Source organism: Neomonachus schauinslandi, chromosome 1 (assembly GCF_002201575.2).
Source record: "Neomonachus schauinslandi chromosome 1, ASM220157v2, whole genome shotgun sequence".
In the NCBI taxonomy this organism is placed as follows: Eukaryota; Metazoa; Chordata; class Mammalia; order Carnivora; family Phocidae; genus Neomonachus; species Neomonachus schauinslandi.
This window is the reverse complement of record NC_058403.1, coordinates 185081795-185107477: the sequence shown is the minus strand read 5'-3', so window position 1 is coordinate 185107477 and position 25683 is coordinate 185081795. Positions and strand designations below refer to the sequence as shown.

General features: G+C 46.7%; 1 protein-coding gene across 2 annotated transcripts in view; it reads left to right on the top strand.

Moving 5' to 3' along the window:
* PTPRG (protein tyrosine phosphatase receptor type G) overlaps positions 1 to 25683 on the top strand; it is a 701884-nt gene that overhangs the window by 617735 nt on the left and 58466 nt on the right. The window contains exons 13-14 of one of the 2 annotated variants that reach the window (XM_044921263.1): positions 1949 to 2081; positions 15261 to 15347. In XM_044921263.1, the coding sequence (XP_044777198.1) occupies positions 1949 to 2081; positions 15261 to 15347 (220 nt within the window). The remainder of the gene's footprint in view (positions 1 to 1948; positions 2082 to 15260; positions 15348 to 25683) is intronic. The other variant, XM_021695223.1, reaches the window with a different exon arrangement.

Genomic DNA, 25683 nt, shown 5'->3' with positions numbered 1-25683 from the left:
CTGGCTAACTCCCCTTCACCCCCCAGATCTCCGTGTCAAGGAGCCCCTCGAGAACCCCTAGGCTAGGACGGCTCTTCCCGCTATGCACAGCCCTTGGGCTCTCCCTGGTATCCCGTTCATCTTATCCTAATTCCTTGTTCTTGTGCCTGCGTCCCCCGCTTCAATGATCCCCACAGCACAGGGCTGTTTTTGCCTGATGTCCTGCTGCATCCCCATCCCTTAGCACCATGTTGGGCACACACTAGGGACTTGGCAAATAGCTATCTAATGAGAAATTGTGGAGCAAGGGGTCAAGAGCAATGGGCTGGCACAGTGAGGAAGATACTTCAGTGCCATGTTACGGTGTTTCATCAGAGTATGCCTGCCTGCCTGCCTCTGTCTACTTACCTGTGAGCTGGCCTCCATCTGGCCCCGGGTGATGCACAGGGCTGTGCATGAAACAAAGGAGGTGATTAAAGGAAGTTAGAAGAAGCCAGTGAAAAAAGAAAAAAGCTGGTGAATAACACGCTTTTTCGTTACTCAGGAGCCTTGCCTCTTTATAAATCTGCTCCCAGGGCCAATTATTTCTTTCCTGGTCAACCCACCTTCTCTGACTTGGAAACCTAGCCTGATTAGCCCTGCACTGAAGCCACCCTGCAGAGGGACACTCTGGGCTGGCTGAACGCTGGCCTAATTTTTGCAGAGCAGGAGGATCCTGGCTGAGCACAAGTCAGCCTGCAGCCTGCTGTAAATTTTTCCTGGGGCTTCTCCCTGCGCTCACATTTAACCTTTGCTTTCTTGCCACCTGCCTCCCATGATTGTCTGTGAGCATGCCAGCCCTTCCCAGCCCCGCACGGCGTCCATCGGAGCCTCATTTGCACCACCTGGAGATTTCCAGGCCTCTTCCCCTCAGTATAAAAAGAGTGGGTTCCTTCCGGAGGCTCCTAGGGAGTTGGGAAGATCCTCGGGGCCTGCGAGAACCAGAGGAAAGAGCTGCTTGGGTAAGAGGTATCTGCAGGCCAGAGAGAAGCCCGGATCATTTCAGACTTGCCCGTGAACCTCTAGACTGGCTGCTCTTTAGAGGCAGACTTGTGCTGGGAGCAGAGCGAGGCATGGCTTCCTAGCTCCAGTTGTCTTTGAACTTTTAGAAGCATGGGGGTGGGGAGTAATGGGAGAAGAGGGAAAGTTGGAGACACAGGACCTCCGGGGCTCTGGGGTCTGGGAACTGCTGGGCAGAAGCATCTGGGTGGACTGTGCTGTAATTGAGTCTGAGTGGCTGGCTGGGACTCCAGGGGGAGAGCTGCTGCCCTACCTGGAGTCTCGTGCCCACCCCCCACCCTTGCCCGGGAGACTGGGAGCCCCATGCTTGGATGATCGTCCCACTATGACTTTATCTTTTAGGGAGAGGTGCTTTCCCCCAAACAGAACTGGGTGCAGGTACTAGAAGAATGGGTAAGGGGTGCTAAGCAGGCGAAGAATAGAACCATTGTTGTTACTGCTGGTTATCTTAGCAAAGCCCATCCTGCCCTACCTCCAGCCTTGGCGCTGGGGAACCTGAGAGGCTCCCAGCCACCTCCCACCACTCCAGTCCCTTTCCAGAGGCAAGTGTGATGCTGCGTTCAGGCTTGAGCACATTTCTTCAGTGTATCCAAAAGCTGCTTTGGGTCGTAATGTTCTTGGAGTGAAGCTGGATGTCTCTCTCATAGGCAACTCTCCGTGAGAACATCTTGACCTCCTTCTGCGAGTCCTTGCCTCTGGCAATTAGAGAAAAAGCCCCGCTTGGGTTGAGACTCGGTAGGAAGTGGTGCCCGCTGCAGATTGCCCCTCTTGTCCCAGGACACCCAGAGCAGGCGGCTCAGTCCTCCGGAAACCACCCCAAAGTGGACCAGAGCTCTGTGTCTTACTCTGGCTCCCTCCTCCCCCTCCCCACTAGCCCCTGTCCTCTAACTGCCACGGTTTCTCTTTGCAGCAGAAAAGAACACCTCTGGAATGATAAGCCGTCCTTCTCCAGGGAGGATGGAATGGATCATCCCTCTGATTGTGGTCTCAGCCTTGACCTTCGTGTGCCTCATCCTTCTCATTGCTGTGCTAGTTTATTGGAGGTGAGTAAGCCAGGCTGCACCTACAGAGGGGATGTGGGGGGCTAGGTTCTGCTGTAAGCACCCTGCCCTGCGAGGGGCAGGGTGTGGGGAGAGGAAGCCCAGGGCCTCTCATTCAGTAAGGTGAGGCAGCTGGAGTGTGTCTAGGGTCACCACCTGGGGGATCTGCTTTTTTTGGAAGCAGCTGGTGGGCTAGAGCCACGCTTGAGATCAAGGCACTTAGGAGGAGCTTCTGTGATTGAGTGCCAAAGGAAATTTTGCTTGGGAATCAGGGACATCCAGATTCAGACCCCAGCATCGATACTTGCTGGATTCAAATCCCATTTCCCCCTTAAGCTTTAGTTCCTGAACCTGCAAAATGAGTGAATAAGTTTCCTAGCATTTTCAGGTTCTCTGGGGCCATGTTTCACTTTGTTGTATCTGCGCAATAACCCTCTTGACTTTAAGATGTTTGTGAAAGCCTTTTGCTGAAAAATCAGGTGATAGGGAAACATTTAGTGTATCATGTGGCATTTAATACACGTAATATAAAAATGGCTGATTTTTAAGTCTTCCCTGAATTATCACTGTCCTTGAACTGGTTCTCACTGTTCCCCTCCCCCCTCTTGGGAAGCCTGCTTGCAGCTTCTGTTTAAAAGTTCTGTGTTTTCCAGCTACATTCTCTGAGGCAGTGTAACTGAGTGAGGCCAATTGGCCCACTTGGTTGGCCTGGCTACCTTCACCTCTCTGACTACTGTAGGAGGCTTCTGCCCTTGAATGAGCTTCCTCTGTGATGAACAGGTGTCCTGTTTCCATCCCTTGCTTCCTTTCTTGCCATTCACTCAGTTAATTTTGAGCTCCTGTTATGTGCCAGTCTTACCTCCTGGAACTTACTTTTTAGTGGGGGAGACAGGCAAAGCACATAAGTAAGATATGTGATACTTAAAGTGATGGTAAGTGTGTAATGGAGAAAATTAAATCTGGAAACGGGAGGGGCATTCTGGGACTTAGGTTGAGTATTCCAAGTAGTTAAGGAAGCCCTAAGTGGCAAGTGATATTTGAACAAAGACCTAAAGTAGGAGGGAGTCAGATGGGCTCCACTGGGGGCAGGTGACAAGCAGTGGAAACTGCACGTGCAAAGGCCCTGAGGCAGGAGTGTGCCCCAGCACGTTTCAGGCATAGTGAAGAGGTCAGTGTGGCAGGTGAGCATGGGGGAGAGTGGTAGGAGAGAGGATCAGGAAGAGATGGGGTACGTTGCCTTTCACCCTGAGATAAGTAGGGTTTGTGACAGAAGTGTGCTGTGATCGGACTTCCGGGTTACCTAGCTGCTGTGTTGCAAAAAGCCTGAAGAGGATCGGGGTGCAGCAGAGCAACCAGCCGGGAGATTGAACAAGTCCCGAAGGAGGTGGGTAGCAGTGCAGGTGGTAGGACTCAGTTGGATTTAGACCTATTTTGAAGGTGGGATCAACAGAATCTGCTGGCAGAAGGGCTGTGGGTCCCTGGGCCCGTTCTCAATTCTGTAGAGCCAGGGGATAATGAAGGGTACATCTCTGGCTTCCCCAGGTGCCTGATGGCACCTGCAGCACCGTGAATATTACGGACCGGCTTGATCATGAAGTTCATCGCGTTTGGGTGAGCCCAGGAACACTAGACTCCCCTCCCTGTTGTGCCGCCTCTAGAACACAAAGTGGTTTGCAAACAAACATTGGTCTGGAGCCCATTGGTAAATGGGAAGCTGCCCGACGTGGGTTAAACTGAGCACACAGAAGTAACAAAAGGTCTGCACGCTCCGCTCTTGGCTCTGCGCAGTACCGTGTGTGTGGTTTTAGTCGCAGACCCTCTCCGCGGAGGAGTAGAGAGCATGCACAGCTGCCCCCGGACTGGACACGGTTGCTTGGCAGCCCTGGCGTGAACAAGTTCCTGCCCTAAGCAGTTGTAGCGAAAACCTCAGGACTGTTTCTCACGGGCCCACCTTGGTCCTCTGTCCATCCAAGAACGGATCACTGTGAACAAGGGCTGTGAGGCCAAGCATGCACAGAGACCAGGCCAGCCAAAACATGCATGTTGACACTACAGCCTACGTAGAGGAAGGGCCTGTGTCCTACAATAAAGAGAACTTTATTTTTTTTAAAGATTTTATTTATTTGACAGGGAACACAAGCAGGGGGAGTGGGAGAGGGAGAAGCAGGCTTCCTGCTGAGCAGGCAGCCGGATGCGGGGCTCGATCCCAGGACCCTGGGATCGTGACCTGAGCCGAAGGCAGGCGCTTAACGACTGAGCCACCCAGGCGCCCCAAGAGAACTTTAAGACCCTTCCATTCGAGATGCTTTCCCATTAGAAAATGACAACTGTCTATACTTCCAAAAAAACTGGGTTTGAATAGAAAATGTTTTGAATAATACTTGATATATCAATTGTATGATTTTTATATATACATACCAGTTTGTATATATTCAAAGCTGGATTTAAAATAACCAGGAGTTTCAATGTCCGTGGACTCTGCACACGAGCATTCACTAGACTCTTCCTGCCAGTCCACAAAAGGGAATACAAAGGAGAACATTCTTACAGATGAAAGTAAAATTGAATTAGTATTAGGACGGATGAGTGGGCTAAGCATGAGAGCAGCCAAGAGGCGACAAGGACCTACTTTCTGTCCAACTTTTTTGTTTCTCATGAATGTGCAAGAAGGAGGCACTGGGGAGCTCACACAGAAAATTGGTAAGTGTGGAAGAGACGTGCATTTCTCACCGGCGGCGGGGTTTTGAAGCTAGGACCAGAGTGCTACTCTTCTGCCTTTTGAGGCACGGCAAGAGCGGGTGATTGCCAGACAGACTTGACCTATGTAGAGCATTGAGGCAGATCAAAACCTTCTGGGTTGTGTCCTCGGTGGCAGGCCTGGCACTCAGGGGTTCAAACCAGCTTGCTGTGGTGGCCGTTTCTACAACCCGGGGCTGACCCTTTGCAGCTCTTCTGGTTCCTGAGTGTGTTGGAGTCCTTGACACTGCAATCGAATGAATTCATGAAACATGAATTCATGAGCTCTCTGAATTCTTTTTCTCCACCAGTGTCCCCTTGTACGATGATGATCGTGCTTGCTGATGTTTCCCGAGTCCCTTTTTAAGTGCCAGGTACCACGCCAAGCGCTCGCGTGGCACCATCTCCTGTGATTGTTTGTGTAAACCTTAGGGCAGGTACCATTATCCCCATTCAAGAATAAGGGACTGGGAGCTCCTGGAGGTCCTGTAGAAAGTGGTGAACTCCGGTTTTGAACATAGGACTTCTTCACTCTAGAATCCATAACCCTATTGAAGCATCAAGATGCTGGTCTCCCACCTCCATACTGTGAAAGCTGAGCATGACCGACATTCAGCGAAGTCAACAGAAGGTGGGATTAGTGGGCCCGTTGTGCCACGGCCTTCCTGTGAGCCTCCCCTGCTAGCTTTGACCAGTGGAAGATAAAGGAACTAATGTTTGTTGCAGGCCCACTGTGGGCTAAGCAGTGTGCAGTATTCCCATACACCATGTTGGAATTTACAAAAATCTATTTCAAAGTGCCCTAAGCACAAAGGGGCGGAAAATCTGTTGATTCATGGAATGGAACAGTTTGGAGCATCAGGCCCAGCTAGACGGGCAAGATGCAATGAGGACAGCAGGACCTGGCTTGTGTTGTGTTCCTGTGTTTGTCTCCCTCTTTGTCTCTGGGGTCTGCTCTCCCTGTGTTGGCTTTTCTTGGTGGCCCTGGCCCACGTCAGACTTCTATCCTCCCAGCCCAGTAGAAAGGGAATTTCTCTTCCCTCACGGTTCCGGTTAAATCTCCAGATGGTGTCTCTTAGAACAGACTCCGGTCATTTGTTCACCCCTAGAACCTTCTGGAGCAGAGAGATTAAAGACTTTGGTCAGGCCTGGCTCTTTGATTAACTGTGGAGCCCAGAAGCGAGGTCTTTGCCATCGTAAACCACATGCACTGAAACTGCACAACGGGTGTCTTCCCAAAGGACCCTCAAAGCCCAGAAAGGGGACCAGATGCAGGTGCCAGGCAGACAGAAGCAGCCAGTGTTGGCTCCGAAAGAAGCTGGGAAATTAAATGAGGAGGGGAGGGATTTCTGCTGAGAAAAGGGAATTCTGACTTGGATAGCAGAGAATGACACATGGGAGTAGGAGGAAAGCAACAAAGTAGGCACATAAGCTCAGCCTGGTCAGCTTCGGAGTCTCAGTGAGGACTGTTGCCACAAATGCATGGGCCACGGACTGGGAAAAGGGCCACTTCCAGTCCCATCCCAGCTGCAGGATCGTTAGAGCGTGATATAGCAGTTGAGCAGTATCATCGTGTTGGAGAAATGATAACGCTGTTTCTTCTGTTGCACGGGCACTTCCTCTGTTCATGCGGTGCTTCTGTCGCACTTGCCGCCCATCGTGCTGGGCCTGGGGATTTGGGGATGAGCTCTTTTCTCCCAAGGTCCTTGCAGTCCATGGGGGGGGGGGGGCAGACGAGTACATAAAATCGAGTATAGAGCATGTTTGGAGGATGAAATCCAAGGGCTTCATCCAGGCCCTGGAGAGGGGGTGGGATCAGGGAAAGCTCCCTGGAGGGCTGATGCCCCAGCTGGGTCTTGGAGAGCAAGCAGCTGGAAACGAGCAAAGAGGGTGTACAGGCAAGGGGCTGGAGAGAATCTGGCCAGTCGTAAACGGGTACCCGTGTTCAGCATTCACTGGAGCAGAGTATGGAGACAGCAAGAGCCAGATCCTGAAGGTCCTGGGTGCCACCTGAAGGGATACGTACCTTACCCTAAGCATGGTGGAAAGGCCCTGCGGAACCACGCTGCAGGAAGGCAAGATGAGAAAGAGGCAGTGCTATGCAGTGGTGAGGGGGCAGCACGGGCCCAGACGCACCCAGCCTGCGTTTGGAGCCAGCTCCACGGCTCAACGACCCATGGCCTCCGAGCAGGTGTCATGAGCAGGTGTGCAGTTATTCCCAAAGGGGTGAAAATGGGTACTTGGGCGTTAACAAAACAAGACCTACTTTATATAAAGCACAGGTACACAGTACACAAATATACAGCATGTTACTGGTGTTAACATTTCACTGGGGGGCAGTGATTAGGAAGCGGTCTATAAAGGCCCCTCAGGGAGTGCACTTGTCCTGATGAGCACAGGGTGATGTATGGAGGTGTTGAATCACTGTATTGTACCCCTGAAATGAATAGAACACTGTATTCTGTTGACTCACTGGAATTAAAAACTTTTTAAAAAGGCCCCCTAGGGGGCACCTGGGTGGCTCAGTCGGTTAAGCGGCTGCCTTTGGCTCAGGTCATGATCCCAGGGTCCTGGGATCGAGCCCCGCATCGGGCTCCCTGCTCGGCGGGAAGCCTGCTTCTCCCTCTGCCACTCCCCCTGCTTGTGCTCCCTCTCTCGCTGTGTCTCTCTCTGTCAAATAAATAAAATCTTTAAAAAAAAAAAAAAAAAAAAGCCCCCTAGGAGAGGTGCCGAGGCAGGGAAGGGACAGAGAAACTGGATCTTTGACAAAATGACTCTACCACCTTCAGTTTCTCTGTCTGCAAAACAATTAAGAAATGTGCCCATTGGGCTCCCATGAGGATTAGGTGTGCACTATGGGAAAGGGTGATCCCAGTCCCTGGCAGGTGGTAAATAAACAACCATAGCTTCAGGGAAAAATCAGATTTTAATTCTGGGTCCTGGGGTGCCTAAAAAGTTATTCTTTAATAACATCAGATTTACAGACCTAAAGGAATGCTGTCCCCTAAATGTAATCCATGTATAGCTGTACACTTTCCAAGCATAGGTCCTTGCTCAAAACATTGCTTGAAAATAGCTTTTGGAAGTTCCTTCTCGAGTTCATTCTTTTGAATATCAGTAGTGCCAAGTATTTATCCTAGAAATAGCTAAAAGTCACATGTCTGGAGCGAAATAGTGTAAATGTAGGTGAACCAACTGAGGAGAACCACTTTGGGCCAAAAAAGGAAAGGTTAATGAAATGGGTTCCGGTGATGCTCCCAACGGGCCTAGAGGCAATTCCAGAAGAGCCTATCCCTAAGTAACTAGGTTAGAGTCGTGACCCACCACCCACCCCACTTTGAAGCCCAGTGGTCCGCCTCATTCACTCAGGAGTAGCTGCATTAGCTTCAGTAGCTGCTGCAAACGCACCCAACACCCTAGTGACCTCACCACTTGAAGTTTGTCACCTGTGTGTAGTCTCGTGGAGCTGGCAGCCCTCTTGCACCTGCAGCTTCTCTTTCTGCGACCTGTGTTTCCCACATGGCTGCAGCAGGGGTAGAAAAATCAAGGAGGCACCTCAATTTCAACTGCACGACCCAGAAGTGGAATCCCTCCATACCATTTGCTCACCATGGGCCAGAGATGGTCACACAGCCCCCAAGCACACATGCTAAAGTGGAGAGCACACGGATATTCCTTGAGTGGCTGGAAGTATCCTTAAGAATTCAGACCCACTGGCATCATTTAGCAAAGAGTAGATTTCCTTAAAGGAACAACTTTGGAGGTCAGTCATTAGATGAGTCTCCTTACTTCACATTTGGCCCAAACTAAAAAGTACGGTAGGGACCTGTTCCCCCCACCTCCCAACTGAAAGATTCGTAGAGGCCCACTGGGGACTATTTGAGCAGTATGTTTACAGGCAGCAAAGTGGATCTGTGCAAGAAACTTATTTTTGAGTATTGGTTAGCTCAGATGTCACAGGTAGGATGTTACAGTTCTTTCTTAAATACTCCTTGCAGGGATCTGCATTGAAGAGCTGTAGGGACCAAAATCCCTAACCATGCAGAAATTGCTGTGAAGCTCGCAAGAAATACATGCAGAGGGCGCCTGGGTGGCTCAGATGGTTAAGCGTCTGCCTTCGGCTCAGGTCATGATCTCAGGGTCCTGGGATCGAGTCCCGCATCGGGTTTCCTGCTCAGTGCAGAGCCTGCTTCTCCCTCTCCCTCTGCCACTCCCTCTGCTTGTGCTCTTCTGTCTATCTCTCTGTCAAGTAAATAAATAAAATCTTAAAAAAAAAAAGAAATACATGCAGAATGTTTTGGAGCAAAGGTTGGGGTTGTAGGGCAGCTAATACAGATAAAATCAATAGTCATGGTTTGTGTTCTTTTGCAAATGGTGCCCCGTGTGCGCCTTTTAAGTATTGTAATCCATATCAACCGTGCGATGGTTCAGAGCTGTGAGAGTCTATAGAAGGGAGGGAGAAGCAATAAATCGAATCGTTTTCGAAGTGTGCCATCTTGGCCTTACTACTCAGGGTGAAACCAAAATGCACCTTTTGAATTACAGTCAGGAAATGCATTCCAAGAGCTCCAGATCCCCTGTCTTACCAAGACAAGCTGTTTACACGGCACCAATGTGCTGACGTTCCTGAAAAGACCGCGAGTCGCACAGCTGCTGCCACTCAGAAAGAAGAGGAACATTTTTGGAAGGTTTCTTTCTGATTTGCATAACTTGAGGTAGAGGCTGGGCGAAGAACTCTGTGCAAGCGGCCCCGTCACCGTGCTTCAGCTTGCAGCTTCTGCATTCACTTGTTCTGTAGCGTAGCTTAGCTACTGTGAGCAAGACATTAGTGTCCACTGAGAATTGGGACTATTGACAAGTCATTTAAAAAATTTTTGTCCTGTAATTTGGAGGAAAATTGCCTTAAAGGTAGCTCTTTTCTCTTTGAGCAAAATTGCACGCCTAAAATGAGTTCGTGTATCTTAAGGATAGCCAAGAATCTTTTCTCGAATCTTCACCGGACTGCGGTGTGCTTAGCAGATGACATTGCCACCTAATCAGCATTCAGATCCTAGGAATTCCTGCCTTTTGCAGATCCGAAAACCAAGGCTTGGTGAAATCAGGTGACATGCCCAAGTCACAGTGTTAATCTTTGGTGGATCCTGGATTTGAACCCAGCCACTTTTTTAATCATTACCTTATTTTGCCTAAATGAGGAGTAGCATGTCTGGAGGCATTTACTTCCTTCCACAGCCTGTTTTGATAGCATGTTTGTTTAAAAAAAATCCTATGGTTTGCATTTGCCAAAACCATGTGGAAGAAAACTTTACAGGACCAACTATAATTTCAGGGGTTCGAGAAACGGAATTAAGTTTTGATGTTGAATCAGATAACCTGTATGTTCTTAATCCAGCTAATCAGTGCTATAGTACCTTGATGACAAGTTGAGCATCTTATTGACCATAATTCTAGCTTGAAGAACTTTCCGGAAACATAGAGCAGGTTTATTATTATTATTTTTTTTTTAGATTTTATTATTTGGAGCACCTGGGTGGCTCGGTTGTTAAGCATCTGCCTTTGGCTCAGGTCATGATCCCAGGGTCCTGGGATTGATCCCCACGTCAGGCTCCCTGCTCCGCAGGAAGCCTGCTTCTCCCTCTCCCTCCCCCTGCTCGTGTTCCCTCTCTCTCTCTGTCTCTGTCAAATAAATAAATAATCTTAAAAAAAAAAAAAGATTTATTATTTGGCAGAGAGTGAGAGAGCACAAGCAGGGGGAGCAGCAGAGAGGGAGAAGTAGGCTCTATCCCGGGACCCTGGCTTCATGACCTGAGCTGCAGGTAGATGCTTAACCCACTGAGCCACCCAGGTGCCCCCATAAAAAAGCTTTAATTCTAAGTTTCAGACAGGGCTGAGTTAACTACATAGACTCTGGAGCAGAAAACTGGAACTCGTAAGTGGTTACTGTAACATCTGTCCCAGGTTTGTTAGTTCGACATTAGGAGGTTACATTAGGAGGGTTTCACGATCTGATCTGAGAAATGTATGTCCGCCTTCCAGCACATGACTGAGCCATCTGTAAATTCTGTGGCAAATCAGTCAACACCAATTTCGCCTCATAGGCAGAGAGAAAAAAGGTCTCTCTTACTCCCACCGTTACACTTGGAGAAATTTTCCCGTGGGCTGGTGCCTCCCCATTAAGAATGCGATTCACGAAAACAAGTGAGTTTTGTTGATATTGGCAGTTTTTTGTTTTTGCTTTTGTTTTTGCTTCCCTGGACGTTTAGTGGGAGACAGCGTAATAAATCGGAGGGGATGCAAACCCCAAATGTTGGGGGGGATTATGTTGGTATAATGAGGGCTCCAGAAAACAGATACATGTGAACGTTGAGAGTGGGCATGTGGTGATACCCCTCTCCTGCTCACGGAGTGACTGAGCACGTGTGCCCCCGTGGAGCACGGATCTCTCCTGGATTCTCGTGGAAGCAACAACGACAGAGCTGCCGTGAGCCCGGGCACAGGCTCTCCACGCATCTGCTCTAGCCGCCAGCACTTCCAACTTTACTCTCTGATGACTGCATTCGGTCTAGGTGGTTGTCCCCCTCCGTCCCAGGGAAGTCACAAAGGAGACGGATGCCATTAAGAGTGTTTTCTCCCATGCATGTGACCGTGAACCATAGCAAAGGGTAAACACTCATCATAATAACCAGTAATTGTTGAATTGATACAGAGCAAACGTTCTGTTGAATCCTCCCAGCCGACCTGGGTGGTAGCTAAGGGGTCACGACTGCACCTTCTTCTCAAGGGAGGAAACCGCTTCCAAAGGGGAATGACTTGCCCAGGGTCACAGAGCTGGTATGTTTTAGAAGTATTCAAATCTAGGGTTTTGTTTTATTGACCTGAGACCCTTTATGGCTGGCCTGTTTATTCCTTCCTGAGTTGCTTGTTTATTCAAAGATGTTTTTAAAGCATCTAGTTTGTGCCAGGCACGGGCGACTCAGCGAGGAGACCGAGTTCCTGTCTTCAGGCAGCTTATAAGCTAATGGGGGAGATGAGCAGGTGAAGAAAGGTAATCCCAAATGCAGGTCCGAGACCTGTTTTATTTAGCTGATCTACGGTTTTCAAGAATCTGGATTGTTTTGGAAAACAGGAAGATTTTACTTAAAACCCCAGCTGTCTGGGTTCTCATGATGAATCAGGTGAGGTGGTAACATTGTTGTGATGTTCTCCTGTGGCATTAGTGGGCTGGATAGAGCTAACCACGGGGACATCTTTTGGGGGCGAAGGGCACCAGCTGGCCAGCCTGTCCGTCTCTGCCCTCCCTGCAGCCCCCTGGCTGGCCCCTGCATTTGGGTTCCCCTGAGTTCCAGTCGTGACTTAGGGAGACAGTGTTCTAGAAGGGACTCTGACCACTGCCAGGGTGGGGCGGGGATGAGTCCGAGCCAGGGGAGGCTCCTTGGAGGAGAGGATGTTGAGCTGTGATTTTCACAGAACAGAGAAAAGCCACAAATGCTCCGGGCAGAGCTCTGTGTCAGAGCTGACAGCGAGGCACTTGGTCACTGCATGATCAGTTTGCCAGAGGGAAGATGCTGTCAGACTGCCCTTCGTCCATGCACAATGAAGTCTGCTTTTGTGGGTAGAATCAGAATCTTTGCTAGGGGATTCGGCCTATTCAAAGGCACTGGGCTAGTCCAGCGTGCTCTTAGGTGGCTTGTGTGCAGAAGGGAATGGGAACGAAGAGTAGGTTTATATGCTTTACTCAAGTCTAGCAAAATCCAAGTTTCCAACTCGCACTTTGTGGTGGCTTTGCGCAATCACCTTTATCTCTTCTGCAAACAGACCGCTCACAGGACCCCTGGTATTCCAGACATCAATGTTTTCTTTTAAAACTGGTGACTGCCCATGCCCCTCATCCCTTTCTGGAACCCGTCTCTGTGGCCATATTTCAAGATTTTTTTTTTTTTAATCATTAGGAATAATTTTTACAATTCAACCCTTCAGATCCTGACAATGTGTCAAGCCAGTGGGGAGAGCTAAGGCGCGTTGCATGATGCCAAAATATGGCTTGCCTCGGAGGGCTTGGGTTGATGATATGGTGGTGCTAAGCTGTCTTTGCTCTGAGATGCTAAAAGGCATGGGGGTGGGGAGCCTTCCGAGGTCCCCAGCTGTTCCTTGATGTGGGCACTGTTTTTCCTTTCTCCCTGCAGCTGTGTGCCGGGGATCTGGGTCACGTACCAGCTAATGTTGCCGATCCCAGGCAACTTTTTGCTCAATAACCGTTTCCCAAATGGCTACTCGGGGGCTTTTCAGAATTCACAAGAACTGTCAGTTGTTATAGTAACCGGCCCCCTGCTGTCGAGTTGGCCCTGAGATGCCAGTCGAAGCTCTTGGAACAGGCTAACACGTAGTCATTAGACAAAAGCAGGGAGAGATTCACTGCTGAAGGTTGCCATTTAAACATACTCCGTGATACTTAAAAGAAGGGATTGGTTCTGTTGAGGAGGAAAGGAATGGATACGTTTTTTTTTTTTTTAAAGCAAACTGACTTTTCAGGAAAGGGCAATGCCTATGTTGAGTCTCTGCTACATAACCAACACCTGTCTTTGGATTTCTCACAATTAAGTGTCCTCTCTCCCAGGGTCGATTGTGTCTGTCCTGTGGGCTTGCTCAGGTGGCCCCCTCAGTTATTCAAGGTATTAGTTACTGGTTTTATGGCATTTGCTTCTCAGCGAAGTGTTGTCAGTTTACGGGTGGTAGTTTTAAGCGCCTGTGATTGTGTGTGAGGAAAAGCTGCGGAGATAGCCGGCTCCGCTCCAAAATTCCCGAAAGAGTAAATCTGGCAGAATTCAGAGTAGGGCTAAGGGTTGAGAAGAAGTCTAAATATTTTAGGAAGCTGCAAATTTCAAGTTTCTATGAAGATTTGCAAAAACACTCCCAACACACTCGTGATTTCTTGAGATTAATGTTCATCGCTGCACCGAGTACGTTCATGATGTTTTGAGGACAGTTGTAGTTCCAGAAGGTACTCAATAGAGGGAGACAGGGAGTTCTGAATTACAGCACGATCCCTGCCCCCCACCCTGACCCACGCACCCTTTTTAATCATATTCCCCACTTTCGGCTTCTCCAAGTTTTGGTTCCTGTTCCAAGCACTTTTACCCAATATAGAGGCTAATGATCCTCAAAATAAATGAAAGGTGATATTAGAAGAGAAACCTAACACTTGAGAATTCAAGGATGTTCATCCCAGAGTAAAAACTACCAAGTAAATCAGAAGCTCTCCAATGTTCTTTGGAATCACACACCTGAATTCAGAGTTCTGAGTGGGGCTCAACAGAACTTCCAATGAAAGAGAACTTGGCTACAAGCGAGTTTGCCTTCGCTGTTCTATCAACAGAGTTTGGGAATAATAGGAATCATTCCAGTGTGAATAGCCTATAGGGATAGCCTAGGTTGTTAGGGGATTAAATGTAATTAAGTAAACACCTTCCAGTGTTCCTATGGAACAAAAAATAAATGTATCTTTCAAAAGCTAGAAACAAGACTCAAATGCTGCCGTTACTAAGTTTTAAGGGGAAACTGAATATCAGACCTAGTATATAGTGGTAGACTGCTTCTCTGAGGTGTCTCTCCCACCAATTCCCCAGTCTGGTTTGTGAATCAGTAAAGTGTCTGGAGATGAGAGGCATGCATGGAGAGAAGACAAAACCCTGATTGGTCTAACGGCACCACATTCACATACATTTGCGACGGAGGGGAGGTTCAGATGATCCCCAGGATATTCCTGCTGAGTTCTGTTGACTTTAATGGTGTTTTATTTTTTTTTTAAAGATTTATTGATTTATTTGAGAGAGCGAGAATGAGAGAGAGTACATGAGAGGGGGGGAGGGTCGGAGGGAGAAGCAGACTCCCTGCCGAGCAGGGAGCCCGATGTGGGACTCAATCCCGGGACTCCAGGATCATGACCTGAGCCGAAGGCAGTTGCTTAACCAACTGAGCCACCCAGGCGCCCCTTAATGGTGTTTTAAATGATCGCAGTTGCCAAAGCATCACATCAAAGGTGGAAGGCTAGATATATGAATGGGAAAATCCAATCATGATTAGATTTGTGATATCCCTACCTACTGTTAAGACCAGGAGTCATACAGGTTTCTAACCTGTAACAACCGCTTTTAAGAGCAAAGTTCCCATGTCGTATTTCTTAACTAAGCACAAAAAAACCTTGATAAACCCAGTCCCCTTTGTGTGTAAGCTTTCTCTTTTGAAAATGCCCCAAATTGGGACCAGTGATGGGTATGTCTGTGTTAGGTGGAGGGAGGGCATCCATGTGGAACTCTTGGTGGCCAAATTGGGACCAGTGATGGGTATGTCTGTGTTAGGTGGGAGGGAGGGCATCCGTGTGGAACTCTTGGTGGCCAACTGAACGTACTGTCTTCCATACCTGTTCTCTTTTGTTTTTTGTCTGTTTAGAGGGTGTAACAAAATAAAGTCCAAGGGCTCTCCCAGACGTTTCCGTGAAGTGCCTTCTTCTGGGGAGAGAGGAGAGAAGGGGAGCAGGTGAGGGGCGGTCAAGCTTAAGGGGGGATGCCTCTTTGGCCGGGACTGGCTTGCTGGAATTTTGTTTTGTTGCCCTGGGGATGAAAGTCCTTTAGACAGCACAGTGCTGCAACTTACCTGTCTTACCCCAACTCCCAAAAGTTAAGAATTGCAAATACCAACACAGCTTGCGGGTAGCTGGTAGCAATGAAAGTATGTCCCGCGTGTGCTTGCTTTGCTTTATTTGGCAGTTTTGGGGGGTTTTTATTTCTAGAAGGGGACATACTGGAATGTTCTATGTTGATGTGTCTGTATGTCAGTTGCATCCATTATCATTCCAAAATTTCAGATGTTTGCATGTTTCAGAGCTTTAAAAAAAAAAAACGCATGCATTAAGCCTTACAAGTGAAAAATATCTTTTAGAAACCTAAATGCATAAATAAGCTAAGGAAGAAGAGTAGGAAAGGAAGAGAGAAGTGAGCAAATGGGGGATATAACGTGTTTTTCCGTAAGAGTGAAATTTTTTTAAAAATGAAAGCACACTCGTTCTAGATAGCTTGAAGACTGGGAAAAATTATTGTCCTGGAATGATTTACAGTAAACCTTTAGAAGTCCTGATCATGTGATCTTAATCACCCCACATGAGCCTCTTGATAATATTTTTATAAGGCTTATCTAGGCAAACTCTACTTAATATTAATGTGGTAATTAATATTTTAATATTGCCAGTTAGGATAATTCACTAATACTGTGTTGTGAGTAGTTTCTTATTACTTTCAATGAACCAATTTATAGTATTTACCTTAGAATCTTTACATGAAATGATTTGTCTCCCTTGGTTGAGGATAAGTCAGATTATTGAGATGAAATTTTAGATACCCATCGACTCTAATCAGGTATATGTACGAGATCTGAGAAGGTAGAGTACAGGAACTATGGAAAATGAATGAGAAATTCTATGATCTACCTTCTTCTAAGCTACATGGTGTGGTTTTGGCCTTCTGGGGAAAAGGGGTAACTGCTGACACTGGTAATGTAATTATTCTTTCTAAGATCTTTTTACTTACTGAAGTCTTCAATGTTCTAATCTGTTTCCAAAACTCCAATGGTAAAGACCAAAATAGAATCCCCTCTGTATAGCATTAGATTCCAAGTTCTAATCTTAGAGTACCTTCGACATCATGTAAATGCCTAATATTCATGCCCAGTCTGTTATAAATATGATGTGTTTCTGACTGTAACACATTAAAAAGTGGATCACCTCAGGGACACCACAGAGGTAATGCACATCTGATGTCTACATTCTCTTCAGATGTGATGCCATAGCTAGGTGGCCCGTGGTTAACTCTAATTTATGTTCCTAGCCCCAGATGTGGGAGTGGGCTTACTATAGATGTATTTTAGTTCCTAGGAGGGTGTGTTTTGTTACAAGGTGCTCAGTCTCTCTGGTTTCTTCTCTGCTTCTGAGTGCCAGAAGCTTGGGGGTAGCACAATGACTTTCATTTAGATCTAGAAGTTGAGCACTATCTTGGGAAGCTACAAGTGTTTATAGAATCCACCTGATTATGGATCCCATATTTTACTTTACTTTGTTGATAATATAGTAGCAAAGATAGACAGACCTTGGCTCAGGGAGAGAGAGGTTCTCACTGTGGCTCTACTTCTTCCTGGCTGTGTGACCTTAAGCAACTGAACAAAGCCCTCTGAGCCTTGATGTCATCATCTAAGTAGGTCCAATGATAGTTCCTTTTCATGGGGTTGTTGCGAAGAGGAAATGAGGGAGTACATGTGAAGTGCTTAATGTATGTAATATATTTCCCCATCCAAAGGATGGGCAACAGAGACTCTGTCTGGGCTCCCCTCTTGGGTGGCTGAGGTGGGACAGCCCTGTGGCGGTCTGAGTCCTGAGCAGTGCCCCTTCTCCTCACTGCTGGATGGGCTTTGCTAATCAATCCATGATGAAGGGTGGGCCAGATAGAGATCCTGTCCTCCAGGGGCTCGGATCTCCCCAATTCCTTATGCCGGCTGCCCTGCCATACTCTGTTCCTCCAGAGCTTACAGTTCCTCGTTCGTCTTGATGGCTGTGTGTGCCAAAGACCACCAGCCCACTCTCCCCTCTCCTCCCTCCTTCTGTATCCCAGGAGCATTGGCAGCAGCCTCTGACCCAGTTCTGTCCTCTGCTGCACTATAAAAAGCCTCCCAGAGAACAGGGGCCCCACCCTCCCCTGCCAGGCTGCAGATGCATCAGGGAATCGGGGCGTCAGCCTCTCATCTCCTGCCTTGGCCTCTTTCTCTCCACTCTCATTTCCTGTCCTGGTCTGCATCCCATCCAAAATATGGCAGGGAATCAGGAGAAGAGCCCAAAAAGCTGCCCGAAGAGCAACCCTCCGAACAGTTACAATAGCTCTTGCAAAGTCTGTGCACATAAACCCGAGGGTGATATCCATTCGCCCATTTGGTCTGACCTCACTTGCCTTGAACAGTCCCCGCACACAGTGGGAGGAGGAAGCCTGTGCAGTCTGAGGGTGGACAGAACCCTTAAAGCAGGACACTGGCTACAGGAAGTGACAGCCGGTTATCCCCCCAGAACAGAGAAGAAAAAAAAATAAATAAAAATCAGACCTACGTATTTAATTTTTCCAAAAAAAAAAAAGTAGTTGCTTTAAATCTTGAATAGGTAATACTTGACGCAGTTGAAAATCAAAGAGCTTAATATTCTGTATACCCCTCCATCTCCATCTGCTCACCTACCCACCTGACTCCCTACCTCATCACAAATAGGTAACCACGACTGCTGGTTTGTTGTTTCTTCTTCCAGACATTGGGGGCGGGGTGTGTAAGCAAATAGGAACCTCTACCCCCAGATCTCCTTTTACACAGTAGAACACTGCGTACACTACCCTACGCCTTGCTTGTTTCACTTAACGTGATTTTCCTCTATGCATCTGTGGTTTCCTCGTGCTTTTTTCCAGAAGCATACTATTCCTTTGTATAGTTGTCCTGATTTATTTCACCAGTCCTGTATGGCTGTCCTTTTGGTTGTTCCTAGTCTTTTGTTATTACAGGCAGTACCAAGGTGAATAACTTTGTCATTGTGCAAGTGGAGAAGTCTATCTGTAGGATAAAAGTCAGGAAATGGGCTGTGTCAGGAGCGACAAGCATTTGTAATTTTGATGGATGGCACCAAATTGCCCTCCCCGGAATCATACCCATGGTGGCTTCTCTCAACAACACATGAACCCCTGTTTCCCTACACCTTACCCAGCATGGTGTGGTGTCAAGCAGGAGTGATTTTTCCAGCCTCATGGGTGGGGGGGGAGAAAATGGTGTGTTAGTATAGTTGGAATGTGTTTTCTCTTATCATGAGTGAGGCAGAGCATCTTTCACGTTTGTGTCCTTTGTATCTCTTTTGCTCTAAACTGGTCTTTTGTTCATTTTTCCTTTGCAACAATTGTTGGTCTTTTTCTGATCGAGAGAGATGACTGTCAGCAATCAGGGTTGCAGATATTTTTTTCCTAATCTGTGGTTTGTCTCTGAACTCTGTTCATGCTGTTTCTTCGACTTCATGTACTCAGATTTACCCATAAACTTCTTTTTTGGTTTCCAGATTTTGAGTCCTTGTTAGAAAGTCTTTCTCCATTCTGAGATGACTTATTTTAGTACTTTTATGATTTCAAAGTTTAATGTTAAATTCTTAAATCGTTTGGAATTTGACCTGGTTGATAGTGTGATGTCTAAATCAACTTTTCTCTTTCCCAGAGGGTCCCAAGTACTTAAAAAGTACTACCATAGGGCTGTTAAGTGAAAAGACATGTCATACCTTGCTAGATCCTTAAAATAACACTTTTCCAGCTAAAGTCTGACCGACTTAGTATATTAATGAAATAGTCGCCAAAAAGTGTTTACCAGAACACTGTATGTTACAGATGTTGAATCCTGTGCAATGAATAAAACGTGAGTTTTCATTTCCCACCTCCTGCCCAAAAGGAGTCGGACCATCCTGTCCCCATTAACCGCCTCCATCCGTGGTAGATTGTGTAACTGCCTTGAAACAGTGGCAAGAGGAGAGGTGGAGAGTCCCTTACGCCTCAGTTCAGAAATTCAGAACATTCCAGGCCAGCGTTCTAAGTGTGGGACAGCTACCTCAAAGCCCCCGACTTCAAGCCTTCTTTTCCGGGTAAAAGCTCGGAGGACTGGGAAGTGCAGTCTAGAGCTCCCTTGCTTAACGCCAGCCACGACGTAAAAAACCGCCCTGTTCAGGTTCTTGGTCCGCTCAAAATGTGGTTTATGAAACGACCGCTGCTGTCTTATCTCCTGGAAAGCATTAGCAGTATTTCCGTCATTCCTACGACTCTCCAGGGATTGCTCGGCAAACTTAATATTTAGCATGAAAATGTATTGTGCTGAAACCACTTAGGTGTATATAATTTAATTTGCTCCCACATTCCTTAGACGCTAATTGCAGGCACTTAGTATCCTCCCATGAAATTCTTGCTTCAGAAATCAGGTTTTTGTCACTTGCAGCTGTAACAAGAGTTGAATGGGGCCATCTCTCCTGACCATGTGAGACCCAAAATATTTTGAAACCTTTTCTCCTCATTTAATATGCATATCCTCTCTCACACCTCATCCATCTTCATGGCTGGGTACACTTTTCCTCTTTCCTTTTTCTCTTCATCTCCTCCTCACATCTGACAGGCTGTACTTATCCAAGGTATGACAACCCTATGTCCCGGGATTTCCAGAATTGCCCTGAGGTGAAATATGTCATTTGATTATTCCCCAAAGTACTTTGATATTTGTCAGATCACATGTGCCTTTTACGGTTTGGAGAATATGAAAATGAGCAGTGCAATTCTGAATTCTTCTTTCTAGGAGATTCCTTCCTGGAAAGATAATACAAGCATAAACTGAGCTGTACAAATAGAATCATTTCACATACAGTAAAGGAAACTGAACAGCAAGTGAGTGGTTGCATCTGAAAAAAATCTCAACTCAGAACTTACAGTGGGCTCTTTTCCAAGTGGGACCCCTAAGTTATTTCAAGCAGACACTCCTCTTTGAGGAAAAGCCCAACAACGCCCACGGGCTTTTCCTTCTATTGTCTTTGTCATTTCAATTTCTAGAGACATTTTGCCCTAATAAATCAATCCACATCTTTTTAACACAGCTCTCAATCATCTTCCTTGAAGCCATGTGAATGTTCTCAACTTTCTATTTATAAGTGGCTCTTATTCATACATGGTTTACTACAACAGATCCATTCACGAAAGTAAGTATTAATGTGATTTCTGTACTCAGCAGCATGAAAATAAATGGGATTATTAGCAGGCATGGCACTGTAAATTTAGATGAGGGCAGTATATAAATCAGTTAGGATTGCTTAATTAATATGCAGCAGTAGCTCAGCCAACTGCCCGTTCTCGTCTGCAATTAGCATTTTGAGCTGCACACTGCTGTGACAAACTCCTTGTCACCCTGATACGATTATAAAACCGTGAAGCTTAATTGGAAGATAGTGACTGGGCTTCTGATCCCCACACATCGTTCGGTTATTTTGTCATCCCAGGTTCGTGTAGGACTCTAGGAATGGTGTTGTGATCTGCTCCTCCCTGGGCCCCAGCAGTGGTGATGTGGAGGGCGGTGTTGTAATAAGCCGGGGACCCAGAATGAGAACAATGGGACCTCTCATCGCTTGTGTAAAGGGATGTACACTTTGACCCAGATGTCTGTATATCTCAGAAACCTCTGCTCCTGTAAGCAGGGCTGGAAATGCTGCCTTTTGAGGACTCTTTTCGATATACAGTGGTGCTAAGTGGAATTCCAGACCTTTCCAATATTCAGTCTTTCTGAACTCAAGATCAGCAGTTTGCTTTTGAAAAGTCTCTGTCGCCTCGATTATTCCCAGATGCTTGTCAGACGGGGCAGAAAGAGATGTAAGTAAGAATGAAGATAGCAAAGGTTATCTCTGCAAGTATTTGGGGAAAAAACTGAAGCAACAGAAAGGAAAGTCTTTCTGTAGAACTTGGGTCATTCTGGGTGTTCCGCGTTAAGGGTGTGTCCGATTCCTGGAAGGAGATGGGGAGGGAGAAGGGCAAGTCTAGAGATTTCTTCCTCATCTTCCTCGTTTGCTGCATTTTATTTGAATAGTAAGTCTCTGTAACTTGAGTAATTATTGATACTGATAAAGTACTGCCAGAGCTGCTGCAGTCGGGGAGTGTGTCTGTCCGTCTGTCTCTCATCCAGAGAACCAGTTAAACGCCCCGGGCCTGTCCTGTGCTGGCAGCGTGTGTGTGCGCTGTGGGGAGGGAGGGCTCGGAGAAGCGACACTCATGGCTTGCTGCTACTGGTCGATATTTACTGCATCCTGAGGACATGCCCTGTGCTTTCTCTCAAGCAGAGAATCCTTGGCTTTTGAAAAAGCCTCTCTCTCCAAAATCTCTCCCTTACCTAAAGGGATGAGAAGGTACTTGTAGAAATTTTAGTCCAAGACCAAGCGTTCATGACTGTCCACTTAACGTGTCCATGGGCGTTTTACAAGCTCGACTGATCCATCCGTGCACGAGGCACCACACAGGCCCGGACCACAGATCGTGGGGTTGGGCTTGAGACCAAGGGAGCTGCTCGCCGGAATCCGTATCAATTTGATGAGCCACTAGAGAGGGTATCACACATTATCCTCTTGACTCCCAGTCAAGCCTTTCCTGGAAGTCTTAAAATTTAAGAGCCCGCATTAGTTTTCTAAAAATGGATGAATGAATGGAAAGTGATATAGCAAGTGTGTTTGCATTTTGCTACTTAGAACTTTTCGTGAGTTGCACATCTATCTAACAGTCAAGCACCAGAAACACTGGGCTTGGATTTAGGAGCTGTGTTACATGAAAAATGTATACTTTTAAACGGTCGACGGTCAATTCAGTGCAGAGAGGCGGTTTTTCTATGAGAGGCACGTAAGGAGTGCAGCCAACTCAGGGACCAGCAAATGCACATCTCCCTTTTTGTTTGCATTCTGGTCCCCATACCCCTTGAGTTGGAACTGAGGAAAAATTACCTCGTGCCCACGGGGGTGTCTTTCTTGCTGCTATCTAGAAGCATTCAGTGAATGTTTGATGTAACTCTATCTTGATATTTCTTCATGGGGGTGAGTTTGAGAGAGCCGTCTAACTCTGTTTTTCAGTTTTGTTCAAATGGCAGGACACTTGGAATAAGGACATCAGAACATCCATAAACTACTTAATAAGTAAATACAGATGCAATTCCATGACACAAACCAAAATTGAATTGGCTGGCAGATAAGCAGAGCAGTCCACAAAGGTGGCGTAAAGAGTCACTTTAGGAGGAAAAACTTTCACTTGAGGAATCTGCGATCTGAGAAGATACTTCTCCAATATGGGTGGCAGAACACGATGCTCCAGCTTCAGGAAATGCCATCCTGTTTCTGAGAACTTAGGTTCCAACAGAAACAGAGCGGAAGACCTTTCAAATTCTTATTTAAGTATGTGAGATGCAGTTTATTTTTTTCTGTATTTGAGAGGATTATGTTAACATCCTTGAATTCTCAGCTACAGTTTTTTTTATCCCATCTGGGACCCTATAAATTTTAGATGCTAGCTTTTATGGTCACTTTTAATGGTATGTGCCGTCTAAGACTGTTTTATTTCTTCAGTGGCTTTCTTAGAGTACTGAAGACTCTCTGGAACCATTTTCCCTGTATCACTGTGCTTAACCAGGGACAGTAAACGCCAGCATCCTCGGGGGAGTTTTTCCAGATGACACAGGCCTGTTCTCCCACCCTGGAACTGCTCAGCTGGAATCACTAGGAGTGGGGCTCCTCCATGGGTGTTTTAAAAGCTCCCCAGACCAAAGAGATACATATGTACTGCTCAATGATAACCACCACTTGACTGAAACCCTGTTGGCGTGTACGCGTGCGCATGCGTATGTGTATGTGTGTGTGTGTGTGTGAGAGAGAGAGAGAGAGAGAGAGAAAGACTGACTGACTTCAGGACCCTCCAAAACCTAATTTGGATCATGACTGAGCCAGTCAGGGTCATTGGAAAAAACTTACCTGTTCTCACTTCCTTAAGGGAGACATATGGGTGGGGCAGCAAGGAAGGAAAGGAAAAGGGGGGAAAGGGAAGAATATAAAAGATATGGTGGGGATCCAGCAGACTATAATTGGTAATTAAACTTGTAAATGTATTTTTCATTCCCAATGTGGTCCACTTCATTGTTTTCCTTCCCTTTTTAAGGTATTTGCTAAACAAATGTTCATTGTGAAGTAATGATAATTTTAGAAAATGGCCCTTTATGATCCAGAACCTGTTTCATTCAAGGAGGCATTTTTAGAATAAGTTAGTTGAAAGAGAATCGGACCTAGACAGAAATTTGAAATTGTATGCACAGGGACCTGCTTGAGCATTTTCAGAAATTCTGTCTCCATTCTCCTGAGCTCAAAATGAGAAACAATACTGCCTCTTCCAACCCATCACAGTGGAAACATTTAGAGGCATGAAAACTTGTTTTTTCTTTTCCCTCGTTTTCAAAATCCCTGACTTGACTTGTTTATCCCTGGACACTGCCGAAGGCCAAAGACAATCTCTCATGGGACTTCTCTGAAAGGAGTGAGTTCAGACCCAATGTCATGTGGCATTGACCCTGGACCAGCTGCTTTTCTTAGGTATTAAACCCACAATGTCTAATTTGCACACAAAAGAGTTCACCTCACTGTGGTCAATGGTGTTGAAAAGTGGACACCAAACTAGCACCTGGATCAGTCCCTCACTCAAAGCAGACCTCCAGGGGCACCTGGGTGGTTCAGTCGGGTAAGTGTCTGCCTTCGGCTCAGGTCATGATCCCAGGGTCCTGGGATCGAGTCCCGCTGCGGGCTCCCTGCTCAGCTGGGAGTCTGCTTCTCCCTCTCCGTCTGCTGCTCCCCCTCCTTATGCTCTCTCTTTTTCTCTTTCTCTCTTCCCTCTCAAATGAATAAATAAAATCTTTAAAAAAAAACAAAAAAAGCAGACCTCTAATAATTAGTGATTAAAGGGCTAAATAACCATGTGACACATCCATAAAATGGGGAGGAAGCTAGCATTAATGAGTACGTCAGTTCCTGTTTGTTATAAGGGAGTTAGGTACAGTAGGATTTAATTTTGTTGCAAACACAACAGAAAACAGCCTGTCCGTGTGTCTGTATGTGGGTGGATCTCCTTGCTCCATTTTTGCTGCCCTATCCCCCGCTCATCACATGGCAGCCAGAATGAGCGTTTTGAAGATGAGTCCGACTGTGCCCCTCCACTGATTAAAGCCCTTGGTTGGCTTTCCATTTCTCGTAGATACCAGGGAAGCTTGTGCCCTTGGAGCTGCCATGGGCTGGCTCTTGGCCACCCCTCCCCCCTTTCCTCCTGCCGCCCTTCCCTGCTTTACCTCTCGCTTCCTTTCAGTTTCTACAGCATGTAAGCTCACTCTGTTCTTGAATGAGTTGCTTGACCTGCCTACTAGAGTGGTCCTCCCCGACACCTGCCCATGGCTAATCCTCTTCAGCCAGGTCTCCGCTCCGGTGTCGACCTCAGCCTGTCTTACTTTCTTCATAGCCCTTGACTATTTGAAATCACTGGTTGACTTGTTTATTGCAGATCTTCACCCAGAGAAGCACCTTGTCTGTCTTGTTGGTCAGACCGCTCTGGCCCCTCATCGCCAATGATCGAGGGACAATAATAAAAGAGGAAAAGCATGGAAGAATATACCCCCAAAATGTTAATAGTAATGATCACTAGGCAGAGGATTTGGAGTAACTTTAATTGATTGCTTTTCCTTTTTGTTCATGTGTATTTCCTAATTTTTTTGTTGCCATCATATATTATGTATGTAATTCACATGCTTAGCCAGGCTTAAGGAAGTGGCTTTAAAGCTTCTAAGCAATTGTAGAGGGAAGGCATTATCTGCACGCTCCATGCTGAGCAGAGGGTGCTGACTCAATGTTGGCTGAGTCCTTATTCTAAGGGAAGGTATTTCCCCAAAGTTCTCTAGGTAGTTGCCCACCTGAATCCTCGTGTGGGAGGAAAGTAGGTGTGACATGCACCAAGGTACAGATGTGGAGAGCTGTGTCTCCCAGATTTCTGACCCTCATCCACACTGGTGTACTTTTCTCTGACAATCACAGGGTTATTTTGCTCCAGGGAAAATCCATTATAAACAGCAACACATGGGGCACTGGGGTATGATGTGCTTTGGTACACACTGCCTTTTTTTTTTTTTTTTTTTTTTTTTGTCCCCAAAGAGAATGCAGAGCCGTTAGCTCCACATGTAACAGTGAGTGAACGGTCTGCCGGCCCTTCTTCCAGAAAAAGAATCGACA